The sequence below is a fragment of the Maniola jurtina genome, chromosome 4 (assembly GCF_905333055.1).
Source record: "Maniola jurtina chromosome 4, ilManJurt1.1, whole genome shotgun sequence".
NCBI classification, from domain to species: Eukaryota; Metazoa; Arthropoda; class Insecta; order Lepidoptera; family Nymphalidae; genus Maniola; species Maniola jurtina.
The window spans coordinates 4,804,681-4,821,492 of NC_060032.1; the positions used below are offsets into that span (position 1 = coordinate 4,804,681).

The following is a 16,812-nucleotide window of genomic DNA, read 5'->3' on the forward strand; positions in this document are numbered from 1 at the left end:
GTACAGTTAATTATTATTTGTCTTTTATTACAATATAATTTATTGATTTTTAAATATGCCATTTCTAATGAGATATTTACTACTTTTAAATTTATTTAAATAATATTGATATAATATACCATATTAACTATTTTCGTTAATACTGATGTAAATAAACCTAAATATAAAAAGGGTTTTCAACATTTATGTCCTTTAAGTAATAAATATACATCGTTAATTACAGAATTTCACGTTTTGTTTATAGTTCTAGTGCTTGTATTCAAAAGTCGCGAAACCTAAGGATCTTAAGCAATAGGTCTTATATTGTGATTAAAAAATACAGGCTTAAATGTAATGAAAAAGAAAATTTAAATAGTAATTATTTCAAACAGTCTCTATATTGCAATTAAGACTACATAGTTGCAGCTCCATCCGCTTTTTAAAGTTCTGAATGATCGAATCCATGCGCCTGGAAATCAAATATTTTTTTGAGAGTTTATTTTAATCTTTCCTACCATTAATATTTTTAAAATATTTATCTCTGCGATTTTTATTTAAATAATATTATACTTAAATAATAATATTTAAATGTTTTATTTATTTTAATCATATTTAATATATATTTGCTCTTATCAAATTTTTATTCTATAAACTTTCTAGGCAGGTAAAAAAATCACTAGGGCAAAGAAAGTAAAAATACTCACTTTTTTTCTTCTTCAGTTTCTAGAAGTTCTAACGCCTCTAAAGTTTTCACGAGATAATCGCTGGAAAATAAAAAGACTGCAGTTAGTATAAGGTTGTCAACTTGCTAAAAAATTTTAGGTACCCTAGTTAAACAAGGAGAACGATAAATACAGAAAGTAGTAAATTTTAGTATTACTTTGTGTATTTATCTCATTTTATCACTCTCTGTGTGTTATATTACTCATTGCCGTCGTGACGTTGTGGTCGTGACGGCTTTCCATAATACCATAATGGTAGGAGTTTTAATAATGCGGTGGATTTCCAGATACTCTAATATACAACTCAATTAAGAGAACTCGCGGTGGAAACGAAAAGGCCAAATTTGGACATCCAACGTCAGTCACCCATCCAGTAGAGCGCTCTCTTTTACTCATGTGTTTTGTATCTTCGTCTTATTCATCAGCGAGCACGAATTGATAATGATAATAATGAATACGAAGTTAACGATAGGTGGTATGGGATTATATGAACATACTCACTCGGCTTTTACAGTAAGATGCGCAGCACAAGCCATTCTCAGCAGGGTGGTCTCGAGTCTCGCGCGAAACACGGCGGCGCGCGAAGTGGGCCTCGCGCCGGCCCACAGCCGGGACACCTCCTCGCATACAGTCTCGCTGATGTCGCGCACGTACCGCGAACACGACGCGCCGCAGATGCTATCTACCTGCGACGACGAAAACCTTGTCAGTTGTCACCACCATAAAATGTAGTATAAGAGGGGTTTATTCGTAGCTAACTCCCCCATCCGATGACGCTGTAGCGGCCAGAAGGGCCTACGCAGCATAGTCAATCCAAACAACACAAAAAAACCGGCCAAGTGCGAGTAGAACTCGCGCAACGAGGGTTCCGTACTTGGGTATTTTTTACAACATTTTGCGTGATAAATCAAAAACTATTAATCATAAAAATAAATAAAAATCTGTTTTAGAATGTACAGGTAAAGCCCTTTCATATTATACCCCACTTGGTATGGTTATCTTACTTTGAAAATTTAAACACATTTTTTTTAATGATGTAATAAATTCACGGTTTTCGGATTTACTCCTTTACTTGTGCTATAAGACCTACCTACCTGCCAAATTTCATGATTCTTGCTTCCGTCTTTTTGAGGTACGGAACCCTATAAGTAGCCTAGCTCAAAACAAACGTTGACGTTGTAACGCGACAGGTCGAGATGGCAATCGTGGTGTGAGGCAGGGCGTCCACACTCGCCATCCCGATTGCCATATCAACCTGTCGCTTACTATAATTTGGTTTTCATTTGTCAAACCTCTTGATTTTAGGACTTAGTGCCATTCTTGAATGCAAACTTCAGTGCAAATACACTATGCTCAATGAGCATGTGTTTTTGCATAGGTCATAATGGGTTTTTGTGGGTCACCTTTAACTGTCCAACTTCTATTGGATCTTTCAGAACCAACGTTACAAAACATTATTAGGGCTTTACAGCCGTCCAAAAAGTGCCTTAGTGGACGGTATTTCACGTCCACCAGGCGGGGTATTGGTAAAGTTTTCAACTAGCAATAATCGCACCTCGGATTAACCTCATTGGTTACGATATTGCCTCTGCGCAAAGTTAGCTACAACTTTTTATACGAACGTATATCAACGCCCAAAATAGCTGATATTGTAACGCGATCAAAGACGCCGCTAACGCCATCTATCAAAGGATCTATGAAGTAAACTATTCATAATGATCTCTATTATGTACACTATAATTAGCCTGTTTATAACTTTATAAGTTACTAGCTGATGCCTGCGACTTCGCGTGGATTTACGTTTTTCGAAATTGCGAACTCTTTGATTTACCGGGATAAAAAATAAGCTTCGTGATAATCTCCATTCCAAATCTGTCCAGTAATTTTTGCTTGAAAGAGTAACAAACATACACAGATACATATCTATTTTAATCTAAATTGCCGTTTTACATAAAGCGTTTAGTTGTAACTTGAAGTTAGGGTGGATGCGACGGGCCTGCCCGCGAAATTCAAATTAGCTCTAGTATCGACTAATTCTCACAAATTAGTCGATACTTGAGCTAATTTCTTAAACTGGACCCTTTCAAGTAAAGATTTTTATATAAACCTGTGAGGGATGATACTGCCATTGACTCAATTAAAATGCCAAAAGCCTACGTTGTCGTATTAGTTTACAAATTGCAAAAACCAAATTAAATTTGAATTTCGCAGGCAGACCCGTCTCAAGCCCCTTCCTCCGGGGTTATTCACGTAAATATAAACTTACCTCAGCGTGAACTGCAATAAGGTTGTTAATGATCTCGTACACATAGGGGCGAGCGTCGTCCACGATCGCGTCCGGGTCGAGCTCGTGCCTGCCCATGTACATGCTGGGCTCGATGGTGCCCACCAGTGGGTCTCCCTTATGCTCTAGATAAGTCTCGGCGATGCTCGATTCGAGGTTGCTTAGCGCTTCTTTGGTTGTTTGCAGAGCTAGTAGCGGCTTGGGGAATTCGAAACTGGAAATGAAAAATTTTTTTTTTTAGTATTTTTAGATTCTGTAGCAGCAGTTTTAGCTGAGGATTTGAAAATTCCATACTTATACTATTATAAATGAGAGTATCTTTCTGCTTGCTTTTAACGGCTCATCGGCTTAACCGATTTTGACGAAATTTTAGTACAAATAAGTTATAGCTTGCATCCATAAAACCAAAAAGTTCCTACTAAATTTAAAAAAACCTAATTCCACATGGACGAAGTTGCGAAAATCTATTTGGTACAGAGATAGCTTGTATCGTAAAGACTTAGACCTCTTTTTACCCCAAAGAGTTCCCACAGGGCAGGGCTATAAAGAACCTAAATCCACTCGGAAATCGCGGGCATCAATTATTTTCTAATAAAATTCGTGGCGTTCAAGTGTGAACAAGTGCGCGCGCTGTCGCAGTGTCTGCACTACGCTTGCGTTTCCGTGAACATCCACACTGGAGAAACGCTAGTGTATAGGTGCTCCAGCGTACTTGTCAAAGGAAGTAGCGACGGATGGCAGAGTGACGCGTCGTGTGTACTGCGCGTTACTGGCCGCGATCAGCAGCCTCTGCTGCGACGACCGCACCCTGCCGTCGCCCAGCGTTCTGTTTGGCTCCTCCAGAGGCTGGTCCAGCGCTACTGAAAGACTCGTGTTGTTGAAATCCTGTGATTAAAAAAAAGGAATTTAAAAAAATAATGAAATGACAGCTTATTGGTTCTCCGAAACTATTTTATTTAGACACTATGTTTATTCGCACACTTCACATGCATTTGTATAAAAACGACAACACATTGTTCAGTTGTTTTGAAATATTTATCACTTATACAGGTGTCCAAGTATAATAAAGACTAACTAATACGTTTGAAAGTAACTGTAATTGTATATCTATCCATACCTGATCGTCATGCTGCAAGGCGAGCTCCTCGAGCACGGTGACGAAAGCCAGCAATATCTGCTGCGTGTGTTTCCGCAGTGCGGTGAGAGGCTCGCTGCCTTCACTCAGCAGCGGCGTCTCTCGCCTGCCGCTCGTGAATACGCATTTGTGTATTGAGGATAACGCGTCGTTTAGATACGTTTCTAGAAGATGTGGCTGGAAAACGGTATAAACAAGATTCAAAATAGAATCAAACTAACGGACCTGACTTTGCTCAGGTGGAATGTCCAAATGTTCTGTAATATTATTATGTATTAAAATGTGTCATAATAAAATAGTTAATTGGAATAATCTTGTACACTGGTGACTGTCAATATGCAGGTCACTATGGGAACATCTAAAATATATACATGTGGCTATGTACCATGTTCTAGACGATAAATAATTGAATTGATTTGATTTGAAACTTGTCAGGTATGCACCGACAAATACCGGACATGAATAAGGCCGACATGTTCTTTTTATCTTGTGCCATGTGGGTGCAAGAACTCATTTTAAGTAATTATTAAGTAATTTATTACTAACTACTATACTAACCACTCATTTTAAGTTTGTTTATACTTAATACTTTATACACAAGATGAATAAACTAGTTTTCTTTCTTCTTTCTTTCATACTTAGAAAATTAGTTCTCATTATAAATATAAATAAATCGTATTTACTCACATCCGAAACTAGTAGGGTTTATACCAACAAAAAAAGTTGGAAAAACTATAACCCGACTACGGAAAAAATGAGACAACTTGAACCCGACTTGGTACAAGTAAAATAAACTAAAAAGAAAGAAACAAGATTGTGCTTAGTGCTATCATCGTCTTGATTGAGATTCAATACAAAGGCCGTGGTCGTGCGTTGTCGACAGCCCTTCCTTTCGGCTTTGCCGTAGTCGGGTAAAAATAGGATGTGAGTAAATCCGATGCGTAATTCATTCTAACAAAATTAGTTATGGTTAAAAATAAAAATAAATCAGCCGACAAAAATCGGACTTGAGTAAAACTGGTGTGTTATACATAGTGACTCACAAGATTAGTTATAGCTCCGTAGTCGGTGAACTCTTGTATCTTCCACGTCTCTTTGTCGGCGAGTCCCTTGACGCGTTTGTGCGCGCGCTGCATGAACACCGTCATCCCGTGCACGCGATAGTCGAATATCACCTTTTCCACTATGCTCAATGGCTGAAAAATCAAGTATTCCATGTGCACTTATGTATTTTGTATGCTTTGTTTTTATCTGTGACACCAACAACAAATAAATGCATTTTCTTTTTTCTTTCTTTCCGTTAATTCCGTTTTGAGATCTCATGCGCCGTTTTAGCTCTGTGTCAACTGTCAAAAGTATGGTTCACCTTTAAATTAAGGACTAAAATCTTTCGACATCATAGTTGGCACACAGAGCTAAAATAGCGAGCGGGATCTCAAAATGTATGCATTATACAGGTTTGCTCGATTTTTGACGATCGTTATTGTATTGTACTGTTTTGACAATCAATAAATCTCTCAGCTTCTTAAGAGGGGTCTTCTCAAGCTCCAGTTTTTTGATTTAGTTTTAAAGTTTTACAGGCTCAAGAATTTACATACAAATCTTTAAAAGACAACTTTTTATAGCGGAAAGTCAAAGAGTTCCCATAGAATTTTTAAAAACCTTAATCCACGCGGATGTAGTCGCGGGCATCAACTACTATCATAATAGTTACCTGTGAAGGCAAGTCGAGCTTCAACAAGGACTCGTAGGCCTCCCTGAGACTGCGCAGGTTGGCGAGCAGGCGCGACCGAAGCACCTCTGCGGTGGGTGGCGCGCCGCCGGACAGCAGACACGCGCGCATGTGCTCCGAGAACAACTGCACGGCCGCTATTATCATTTCCTGCAATGTGGAGATCATCATAAATTATATTTTTAATCGATAGGGGAACTTCGCAACATCTATACTAATAAATAAAATTGGAGTGTCTGTCTGTAATTTCGAAATAACTACCGCATATTAAGGTCATATGGTTATTTGAACGATACTATAACTGAATCACACGTTTTTAAAATTTTTGTCTGTCTGTCTGTCTGTTTGAAAAGGCTAATCTTGGGAACGGCTGAACCGATTTTGACGGGATTTTCACAGACAAGTAGAGAATTGACCAGGGAGTAACATAGGCTACTTTTTTAACCGACTTTCAAAAAGGGAGTTGTGTTTTTCTACCTATGTACACTGAAATCTCCGAGATTTCTGAACCGATTGGCGTCATTTTTTTTTTTAATCTATAGAGGAACTTTGCGACATTGTTTCATAAAAAATTTGGAGTCCAACTCCTCAATCCTGATGCTGCAGGGGATCTGACCAATCCACGCGGGCGAAGCTGCGGGCATCAGCTAGTTCTTCCATAAAAATTTGGATTCCAACTCCTCAATCCTGATGCTGCAAGAGATCTGACCAATCCACACGAGCGAAGCTCCGGCCATCATCTAGTTATACAATCTAACATAATATCTACTAACCTTTTTTCTTGAATACTTTCTATCTTTGCTGTACCTATTCTACTCCATTTACAACCGCTCGCACTGCCAAGGGTCACTGGTAGAGATCTTTTATAGAGATAAGTGCTTCCCTGTCCACTTTTTCTTTCTTTTTCTCTTTATTGTTACAACTTTCTGGTACAAATAAATTTAAAAAATTGAAATTAAGGCAACGGTAAGAATTTTTCGTCTTTTCAGATTGGTCAAAAGCCAAAACTAATTGCTTACTATAGACCGCGCTCTAAGAACCATCACTTTCAATGAGCGACATGTTTTAACGTAGTTGTCGTGGTCAGAGCCAGTGTTTACCTTAAGATCGGCGTTTCGCTGCGGGTCCGACGGTTGCCCCGCCAGCTCCCCGGCGAAGTACCGCCTCGCCAAAGGCCACAGGGCGTGCAGTTCAGCCGCTAGGGCTCCACATGCGGCCGCGCACCACGCTGACCGCACTGCGCTCCAAGAACCTTCGCTTTCGGGCTCTTTGGCTTTACGTCTGCCTACAATTTTTTATTTAATTTTTTATTTTAATTAACCGACTCTAAAGACTTGAGCAACAGGAACACTTTCACCTTTATAACTTAACTAGCTGATGCCCGCGACTTTGTTCGCGTGGATACAGGTTTTTCAAAAATCCCGTGGGAACTCTGATTTCCGGGATAAAAAATTAACCTATGTGTTAACCCAAGACATAATCTACCTCTTTTCCTTTCAGTCAAATCCGTCCAGTTGTTTTAGCGTAACGAACATACACATTCACACATACAAACTTTCACCTTTATAACATTAGTGTGATAAAGCTAAAACTACCTTTCTCGCCAGACTCTTGGTCCTCCTTCTGCTTAAAATAGTCTTTGACCTTGTTCATCAGACTCATCAGATACTCCTTGCGGGTTGTGATTGCTATCCACGCTGCATCGCCTTCCCAGTTCAAACTATTAAGTAATCTGAAAAAATCATTATCACACATCACAATATTTACCATTGTACAATGTGATTTCTCACTCTGCAGTGTTTAGAATGGTATTTTACATCTCTGTCAGAATTGAACTGAAAGATCCTTAATTTGAGGAGCTACCTGTGTAATCACCGGTTTCTCCCACCAAATTCAGTACCATCGATTTTAATTCTATGTTTAAGATTTGGCTGGCTGTAGACGTATGGATAAACTTGAGCTATGACTCAAGGCACTTAAGGATCATTTTACTTTAATGCTGAAGTGTTGTCTCTCGAATGGGTATCCATACTGCAAATCCCGACATGTGGTTCATGAGAGAACCGGCCATAGAGGTAGTATATTATCTGTGGAACCAGCTATACTTAGCTATCTGTCAAATGCTATAATTTTAATTGTAGGAGCTTCCAGGTATACATAGATAGGAGCTATAGATCTCAGCCTTAGAGTAGACGCAAGACACAAGTTTTAATGTAATTATTAACATATAATGTAGTTTATATACCTTATGTATTTGGTTTGTTCTTGGACATTTACAGGCATAGTTTTCATTCTTGTGTGGAGATTTTCTTTTAAGTCTTCGATTTTTTTATCGATCTCATCAAGGATTTTCTGGAAGAGCTGCCGGAAGAATCATTTATTAGGTTTTCAATAATTGTAATTGAATCTTTTCGTCAATTGCATGTGTACAATGCAAGTTGTGTACCTTAACGTCAGTGTTCCCGAACAGGTTCTTCACTCGACTGTAGTCGTTGACAACCAAGTCATACTCTTTCTTGCGAATGTTCTTATCGATGGTGGCGGGCAGTTGGAACAGGAACTTGTGTCGCGTGAGTAGAGACAACGCCTCTCGCGTCTTATCCGCATTCTCTTTGCGCGATAAGATCTCCGAAAATAAGGAGTCCGCGAGGGATATCGATTCTGAAAACAAAATTCTGTTTGCGTACATTCTCTTCTATATGCGGCAGAAGTCAAAACATTTTAGGCAATCCTGATAACGGGACTCCAATTTTTGAAGCACGCTTGAAGGTGTCAACGGGTGCGTACGCCCTGCGCCAATATCTATGTAGTCTCTGTTGCTTACACATCCATATGACTTGACTTCAAAGTCAAAGACAAAGTCAAAGTCATTTATTCAAATTGGGTACTATTGTACACTTTCTGACTGTCAAACAATGATGTTAGTGGTGATAATTAATTATGTGAACCTAAAACTAAAGCTACGAGGGTCCCAAACGCGCCCAAGTCTTCACTTAAATATATCTGTTTTAGGTTAAAAACCCGGGAAACCTTATAGTTTCGTAGTTTCGTCCAGCCTGTCTATCTGTGTATCACCGCCATTTAAAAATAAATTACATGAGCTTTTAAAATTGAAAATCAGCCTCACAGGGGCATGCATTAAATAAAATTTAAAAAAATCACGGTTTGTACCTCCTGAACCTGAGAAGCGAATGCTGATTTTTTTTTTTAAATTAAATCTGTTAACAATTTATTATTACAACTGGTTAGTTTCTCATTCCAATACATACCTTCTATAGCAGCTTGTAAGCTGGGCAGAGGTTCTTTGCCGTTTTTCCTCTGATCCTCTTCATACATGTTCTTGAGGAGCACCAGTCGGTCCAGCTGGTCCATTACTGCACCAGTATTTGCTTTCAGAAAGCTCAGTTGTCCTTCTTTTTGACCTTCAACCTAGAATCATCAATGTACCTACTATTAGGTTGATTTCATACTATGAGACAAGCCACAAGGATGCAAGGACCAAAAAAGAGCAGCAGATGTTGATTTGAAGTTTTTTATTGCAAGATAGGCTTATGCTCCCAGGCTTATAGCTGTAACTTTTCAGAGTTATGCACATCTTAATCAAATAAATATGCTTTAATTGTGAAGCAAAAGATTGTGAGGACATCTGCATCTAAGAGTTCTCCATAATGTTTTATAACTAAACACTTCTCATTCTGGGAGGAGACCCGTGCTTAGTAGTGTACTGGCCATGGGTCTGTGATGATGAGGATTGCTTATGATGACAATCATGCTGAAAGTATAAATAACTTTTTGTACATACAATTTCTAAGTTTTCTTTTTTATAACCTGTCATTTGTCATATACCAATAAAGTATAAACATACATACATATGAGTACATACATAACTTTGATGTGAACTACATTTTATACAAAATACCTTTCTCTGCAAGAACACCATCCCAGCTCTCAAATCCTCAAATGATGTGTTGCTATGATGTTCCAAAAGGTACCAGCCTGGTTGAAAATTCTCATCAGACAGCTTCCCAGAGCTAAAAGAAAATCCAAAAATTGATTAAAAATAATTTTGATTGCTAATTGCATAGAAAGTTTTTATTCAAATAAACTTTTAAAAGTGCTTTTAAATCATCAAGTGACTGTACCACTGCTTCTGAATGCCCTACCTACCCGAAAAACAACAAACCTATCAGAAAAACAAACAAGAAATATAGAAACTGGTTAAGATCTTTAAAAGCCAACATTGCCTTTCTTTATTGTTTACTATTTTTATAATCACTTATATTATTGATATAATTTTTCATTTTATTCAATTCAATTACCTACAATATAAAGAAAAATTTACTTATAATTATTTTACTCAAAGTTTTGCATAACAAAGTTCTATTCAAATGTATTGTACAAAATAAGTAAAATTTTATTTTTAGGTCCTCATCTGATTAGATGCAGCAGCAGTGGTGGGACATATGCGTGATCGGTATATGCAGTACCATTAGCTTATCTAATCAGAAAAAGGCCTTAGAATCAATAAAACCTATACAAGCTAAGATTTACCTTTTAGAAGGTTAGAAAACCTGTCAAAGATAAAAAAATATTTACCCATCAGGAAACAATTCATTCAACTCTTCCTCTGGGAATTTACAATCATCTCCCTCAGTCGACAAGCCGAGTGGATCAGGTGGGGTGTAGGCAGTGGGCGACATGGGTCGACGACCCCATGGCAACGATGGTGGAGCCGCTTCTTCCACCCATACTGCACTCTCCTTTACCGGCCCTATGGACTCATGGTAACCTGAAAGAGTAATATTGTAAAAATAATATGCATTACAATTGGCAGGTGGTTGACATTTTCGGTCTAGTTCTGTCAACTGCCAAAATCTGAACTCCAAATGCAAGCTGGCAAGATATGCATTGTCTAGATAGATGCTGAGATTTTTTTATCAGAGATGGATGTCATCGGTTAAAACCAGTACACCCCATAGTTTTGGTACAAAGATGATTTGCATCCAGGAAAAGGGCATAGTCAAAAAATCCATCAAAATGTTCCCAAAACATTTTCAAAAACCTAAATTCACATGTACAAAGGGATGGGCATCATCTAGTTGATACAGAGATAGTTGGCATCCTGGAGACAAAGAACATAGTCTACTTTTATCCTGAAAATTTAGTCTTCCCATGGAATTTTTAAAAATCTGAATCTGTACAGTTGCGGGCATTTAGTACATAAATAAATAAAATCTTTACTTTTAGAACTTAAATAAAATCAATGATTTTTTTACCTCTCTATTAGCATGTAACCTACCTCTAAACTGTACAGTGGAAGTCCCTTCACCTCCAGACTTGGTAGTGACAATGATATCACCTCGCCCCTTGCAAGGGCCCGATCTTGCCACTATTTTGTTCTTGCTCTTCCATTCTCCTGATAGCAGGCAATCACACCCACAGATCTTAAGACCTAAAGTGTTCAAATACTTATACAAAATACTTGTTGTGACTGATTGACTAATCTATCAATGCATAGTTGATGAGATTCAAATAAAAACTTGATATTTTGGCAATAGGTTACTTTGGGAAATTCAACTCCTAATGAAGTAAGTCTTAATGAATTTTTAAAGTTATACCCATGGAAATTCGTACTTTGCTTTTATTATATATCATGGCTTGATAATGTATCAAGCAGTATTCGGGCAGATATTCTACACAAATACAACTTTTTCTATACTTTGAATGTTCACAAATTTATATGCCTTGCCAGGCAAACTTTTATTTAATTTAAATATGCACACTGCATGTTTGTGGAAAGTTGAACATATTAATTGTAGTTACATTACATACCAATTAAATCCGTGGGACTGGTACCAAGAAACTCCCCTCGAATAGTCACTTTCGTTCCTGGAGGGCCCTCCTTTGGAGAAATTCCAGTAACAACGGGGGGAGGGCCCATAATAACGGGATTTATTATTAAAAATATCTATTGTAGTTGAGCACACTTTTAACTATTCACTGCTCAGTTAAAAATCACGAAGCAAGTTTATTATTAACTCTTTGAATAAAAATTAAAATATATATATAAATAAAATTGATGAAAAAGTTTACTCTTGGTCTGTGGCAGACCAGTAACATATAGTCTGTGTATTAAAAAGGCTAGAACCTAGAGCCGTAAAACCAGAAAAAAATATGGTTTGTGGTCAACATGTTTTTTTTTCTCATTTTCTTCAACTGGCTTTACAGCTCTGGGTTCTAGCCTTTTCAAGGAGAAAAGAGAAATCCACAGAGCAAGACAAACAAATCAAATTAATCAACTTTATTTTGTGGCAGTTTGGGCAGATTATGATCTGTGAAATAAATTATTAACGACTTATCTAAGTTTAAATAGCTAGAACCCAGAACCATAAAGCCAGATTTGAGCCTTTGTACAGTTTTGTAAGTCGGTGGTTTTGTTCTCTTGGGTCAAATATGGGTCAAATCACAGACAATTAACTTTACTCATGCTTTACTCTTTCTTCTTCGATCATAGACCTATATACTAGGTCTGTGTCTTTCTTTCCCATTCAATGTTCTTTCCATACCTACTTTCAAATTCACAATGATTCATTCAATTTTTCAATCATTCATTAAAATCCGCAATTTTCCGTCAATAAGCCAAAGAGTATTTGCGGTTTGAAGTTGAACTTTTATCCGTCATGTAGGAATGATAAAAAATACTTGTTTCGTTTCGGGGGCGTAACTATAATATTACCGTTTGATAAAATAAAATATAGGTTGAATAATGATTTAATCTAAAATCCAATCGCAATTTTGAAATGGCTCACTCAAGTTTCAGGTAAAAGTGAATCATCCTTTAGATATTATGCGCTGTTAAAGTTTTAAAGTTTATTTACTTCATCTTTTAGAATTTTGTGATTTTTATTACATACTACTGTTTGTTTAGCGCCGTCGACGAATATGGATTCGAAAGACATGATGATTTCGACTTTGAGAGCTATGAAGAATTTATGTCGGTATACCTAAAAGTATTGGCCTCAAGGGCACAAAAGTGGTCCGTTTTGCTTGGAGAAGGGAAGTCTGTTAAACGCACCAACACAGTCAAGAGATATGTCCGTAAAGGAGTCCCTGGTAAGTGGAATAAGTTTTGTCCTTTTACCCCAAATATGTTAAAATACTGTATTTAAACATTGACCTAGATATTCAGGTTGGCTTTAAAAGCATGGTATTTTTCTGGATCTTCTAAATCTATACTCTAAAGCATCCTTCCTATCTCTTTCCCGAGGATAATGTAAAATAAGACTTCATTAAAAATTATTTTTATTGTTTGGCATTTGTATTAGGTACATTCCGCTTCACGAATGCATGTCACACACACAAGTATAATAATAATTTGACTTCACTTGATAATATCTTTGATAATTAATAAGGCAATATTTTTTACTGATAATGACTTCTTTTTAGGTGAACATCGGCCGTCGGTATGGATGGCAATATCTCAAGCAGACAAGATGAAAGACCAATGCCCTGACCTATACCAGAAGATCCTCGACAGTCCTTTTGAAAAAGAGCTAGTTGATTTAGTTAAAACTGACCTACCTCGTACTTTCCCTGACAATATCTACTTTTCTAAGGAAGCTAATCACCAGGCACACCTGTTTAATGTGTTAATAGCTTATGCTCATAACAACAAAGCTGTTGGTTATTGTCAAGGCTTGAATTATATTGCAGGTCTGTATTATAATATAGTTATTTTTAGTCTTCTCTATCCTCCTAAAGAAAGAAATATTATTACCTTTTATTTAAATTTTCAATATATTCATTTATAAATAACTGAACAAATCAGTACTTATTATAAAACATTGTCGCTCCACCATGTTTGTCTATCTGCTTGCACTAATCTGAGAAAATACTGTATGTACTGTTTATACAGTTTTCATCAATGCATAAATGGATTCTTTAAGATGGAAGTAATTGTTTTATAAATAGGCAAAACTATGATGATAATGTTGAAAAGGTTGGTGATCACACAACTTGAAAGCTTCATTGGTTAATGCTGTTTAAATTGTTATATAGAAAAGTGTATGTTATTTGAAAACAATACACTATGGGACTGTTTTTCTCAAATAGACTAATAAAGTTCCCAACTCAATATTCAAAGATCAACTCACAGTAACCAAAATATCAATAAAAATGCTACTGAAAATCTGTAGCTACCTGTGCAAATCTAGGATGTATATAAATGTTATATAAATGTTATAGTATATTTTCTATAGCTCAATAATATTGTAAAAAAGGATGCAATTTTTTTCTTTTTCAATTTAATTTGTTTTACACAAGAGATTTGTAGTTGATTTAAAAAAAATCTTATGTCATAACTGAACTTGCTTAAACATTTTAGGTTTACTTTTGCTATCCACGAAGAGTGAAGAAACATCATTTTGGCTTCTCAAAGTTTTGGTAGAAAAAATACTCCCAGACTACTATACAAAGACCATGGATGGTCTGATTGTGGACATAGAGGTGTTGTCTGAACTAGTCAAATCCAAGGCACCTGATGTCCATCAACATGTAATTAACTTAGGTATGTATGTTTTAAAACAATTATCTATACTAATATTATAAAGAGGAAACCTTTGTATTTTTGTATGTTTTTATTGAATAGGCTCAAAAACTACTGGACCGATTTCAAAATTTCTTTTACCATTACTTAGAGGGATTCTTTCGAATCCGTATAGGCTAAATTTTATCCCGGAAAATAGAAAAAATAAATGTCCACCCATGCGAAGCCGGGGCGGGTTGCTAGTTATAAATATTATGTACTGTTATAACAACATTAAAGGGACCCTGATCATTAGGTCGCAAAATCCTATAGTTGCAATAACTGGTGTTAATTCTTTACACTACAAATAGCTGTTCAACTTATATTTTGGTCTTTATAACTGATACGTCAACATATTTTTGATTGTCTTTACATTTTTAATTCTATTACACACTTTCACTACAGGATATTTTCAGATTTGACGCTTCCCTCGAGATTATTTATCAAAGGGTTAGGATTTAGTTCCTAGAAATTCTGTTTTCCTGTGAGGCTAAAATAATAAAAAGTTAACGTGCTGCATACCAAAAATCAAGGTTGTTTTAACAATTTAACCATGTAAAGTCCATTAAGGAGACATATTTAATCTTGATTATTAATTATTATGGATTTTGTAACATTTTGAGAATAGATTACTTATTTAATCAAGTTCGTTAAGGTAAAATTAGTGTGGTTTCACACAGGTGGCCAATCTCAATCAAATTTTCCCTTAATCAAATCTAATATTTGGCGCGACTAAGTGTGGATCCACCCTAGCTGAATAACTTAGTCAAAAATCACGTAATTAATATCCATTAATAAATCTGGTCACTAATTATATTTATCTCCTTATCACTATAGATACGAGTAAATTCGGATCTACTTATCACTTGTATTGTGTAAATTTTGTTTGGCGATTGGCCTCAACTGTGGCCTAACATTCCAATACGATGCCATGTAGAAACCAATCAGAGGTCATAATGAAACTCCATACCCCTTCCAAGTTCCATCTGACTGCATCATCACTTACCACTAGGTGAGATCGCAGTCAAGGGCTAACTTGTATCAAAATCTAAAAAAATGTTCTTTTGTAGGTCTGCCTTGGGCTGTAATAACTACAAAATGGTTTGTCTGCCTCTTTGCTGAAGTGCTACCCATAGAGACAGTATTGAGAATATGGGACTGCCTTTTCTATGAGGGCTCCAAGATCCTATTCAGAGTGTGTTTGACATTGATCAAGAATAACCGGGCATCTATACTAGCATGTAATGATTTCACTTCCTTGGCAGAATGTTTTAAGGCTATCGTCAAAAATGCAAGTGCATTGCATTGTCATGAGTTTATGCAGGTTTGTACATTTTAGTTGCATATGTTTAATATATTTAAATACTAGCGGATGCCTGCGGATTTAGGTTTTTAAAAATTTATTACAATCGTAATTATTGTTGTAATTGGCTGAATTTATGCTGTTCTTGTTACAATGCATTTGTAGCCAATAATGACCATTCAAAGGTGATTGCGAATATGACTGTAGCTGTCATTCTACCGCAATCAAGCCCTAGATTATATTTTGTGACAACTATAATGACGACACAATCAGCTTCCATTTAATGGATACTTGGGCCAACTTCTTATTCTGGCGCCTCTTTGCCATCGGCGTTTATCATTCAGTCAAAGCCTTCTTTTGATTGCAGTTTTCTGAGGCAGTCTTGGAAGCAAAGTAACTTTGTAATTTTGTTTCCAGTCAATATTTAAAGTACCTGGAACTTTATCCAACGCCACAATCCTGAAGCTCAGAGCTCGTTTCGCGAAGCAGCGCCGGGAGCAACTGCGGAAGGAGCCACGGTGAACCCAGTAATTCAATCCTAAGGAACTTTTGATCTCATCTTTTCAAAAGATTTACCAAATGACTACTAATAAATTTTTGTTAACATACAAAAGAGATATTTTACAATCTTCCAAGCACAAATTGAACAAAATGATCCATTTTAAGCAGGGTTGGACGAAAAACAATTTAATGAAAAACAAAACATTTTTCTGTTTAAGACATGTTTATATATGTTTTTTATTAAAAAAAAAATAAGTTTAAAACACTCATTTTTGTTTAAAACAAGGCTAACCCTGGTTTTTAGTAATTTTGGGTACATATCACAGCAGTGTTACGTAATATGTTCAATGAATCTATATCAGTTATGTAAATACATTCTTTGAACGTGTTAATCAACTCTATGACGACGCGTGACGTGTGTAGAATCAATTCAAATCGTAGTATAAATAAGGAACACCTTTGTATACTAAACCTATTTATTATTGTGATATGCACCCAAAAATATTTTCATTAAAACATGAACAATAAGTATTTAATTTACATTTAGATTGTATATTTCAAAATGTTTATTA

At 36.4% G+C, this 16,812-nt stretch overlaps 2 protein-coding genes and 1 non-coding gene across 4 annotated transcripts; 1 reads left to right on the plus strand and 2 right to left on the minus strand.

Moving 5' to 3' along the window:
* Positions 1 to 76: 76 nt before the first annotated feature.
* On the minus strand, positions 77 to 11,937 carry LOC123864768 (exocyst complex component 2). 2 transcript variants are annotated; one of them, XM_045905434.1, is made up of 18 exons: positions 11,685 to 11,937; positions 11,152 to 11,304; positions 10,449 to 10,641; positions 9,772 to 9,883; positions 9,122 to 9,281; positions 8,299 to 8,513; positions 8,098 to 8,213; positions 7,448 to 7,584; positions 6,953 to 7,137; positions 5,835 to 6,002; positions 5,164 to 5,316; positions 4,103 to 4,297; positions 3,698 to 3,870; positions 2,968 to 3,199; positions 1,203 to 1,387; positions 684 to 743; positions 352 to 448; positions 77 to 316 (listed from the first exon to the last, which is right to left on the minus strand). In XM_045905434.1, exons 1-17 carry the CDS (start codon positions 11,791 to 11,793, stop codon positions 364 to 366), a joined length of 2,631 nt encoding a protein of 876 aa, XP_045761390.1. In that variant the 5' UTR covers positions 11,794 to 11,937; the 3' UTR covers positions 77 to 316; positions 352 to 363. The 2 variants fall into 2 exon arrangements, with proteins under 2 accessions (XP_045761390.1, XP_045761389.1); XM_045905433.1 differs by having other exon boundaries at positions 77 to 448.
* LOC123864990 lies at positions 2,163 to 2,301 on the minus strand. The gene has a single exon (XR_006795876.1). It is a non-coding gene; the product is annotated as a U4 spliceosomal RNA (small nuclear RNA).
* Positions 11,938 to 12,451: 514 nt separating the features above from the next.
* On the plus strand, positions 12,452 to 16,790 carry LOC123864802 (growth hormone-regulated TBC protein 1-A). Its single transcript, XM_045905487.1, has 6 exons — positions 12,452 to 12,672; positions 12,781 to 12,965; positions 13,299 to 13,565; positions 14,236 to 14,418; positions 15,507 to 15,760; positions 16,157 to 16,790. The coding sequence occupies exons 1-6, from the start codon at positions 12,653 to 12,655 to the stop codon at positions 16,259 to 16,261; spliced, it is 1,014 nt and encodes a 337-aa protein (XP_045761443.1). The 5' UTR covers positions 12,452 to 12,652; the 3' UTR covers positions 16,262 to 16,790.
* Positions 16,791 to 16,812: the final 22 nt, after the last annotated feature.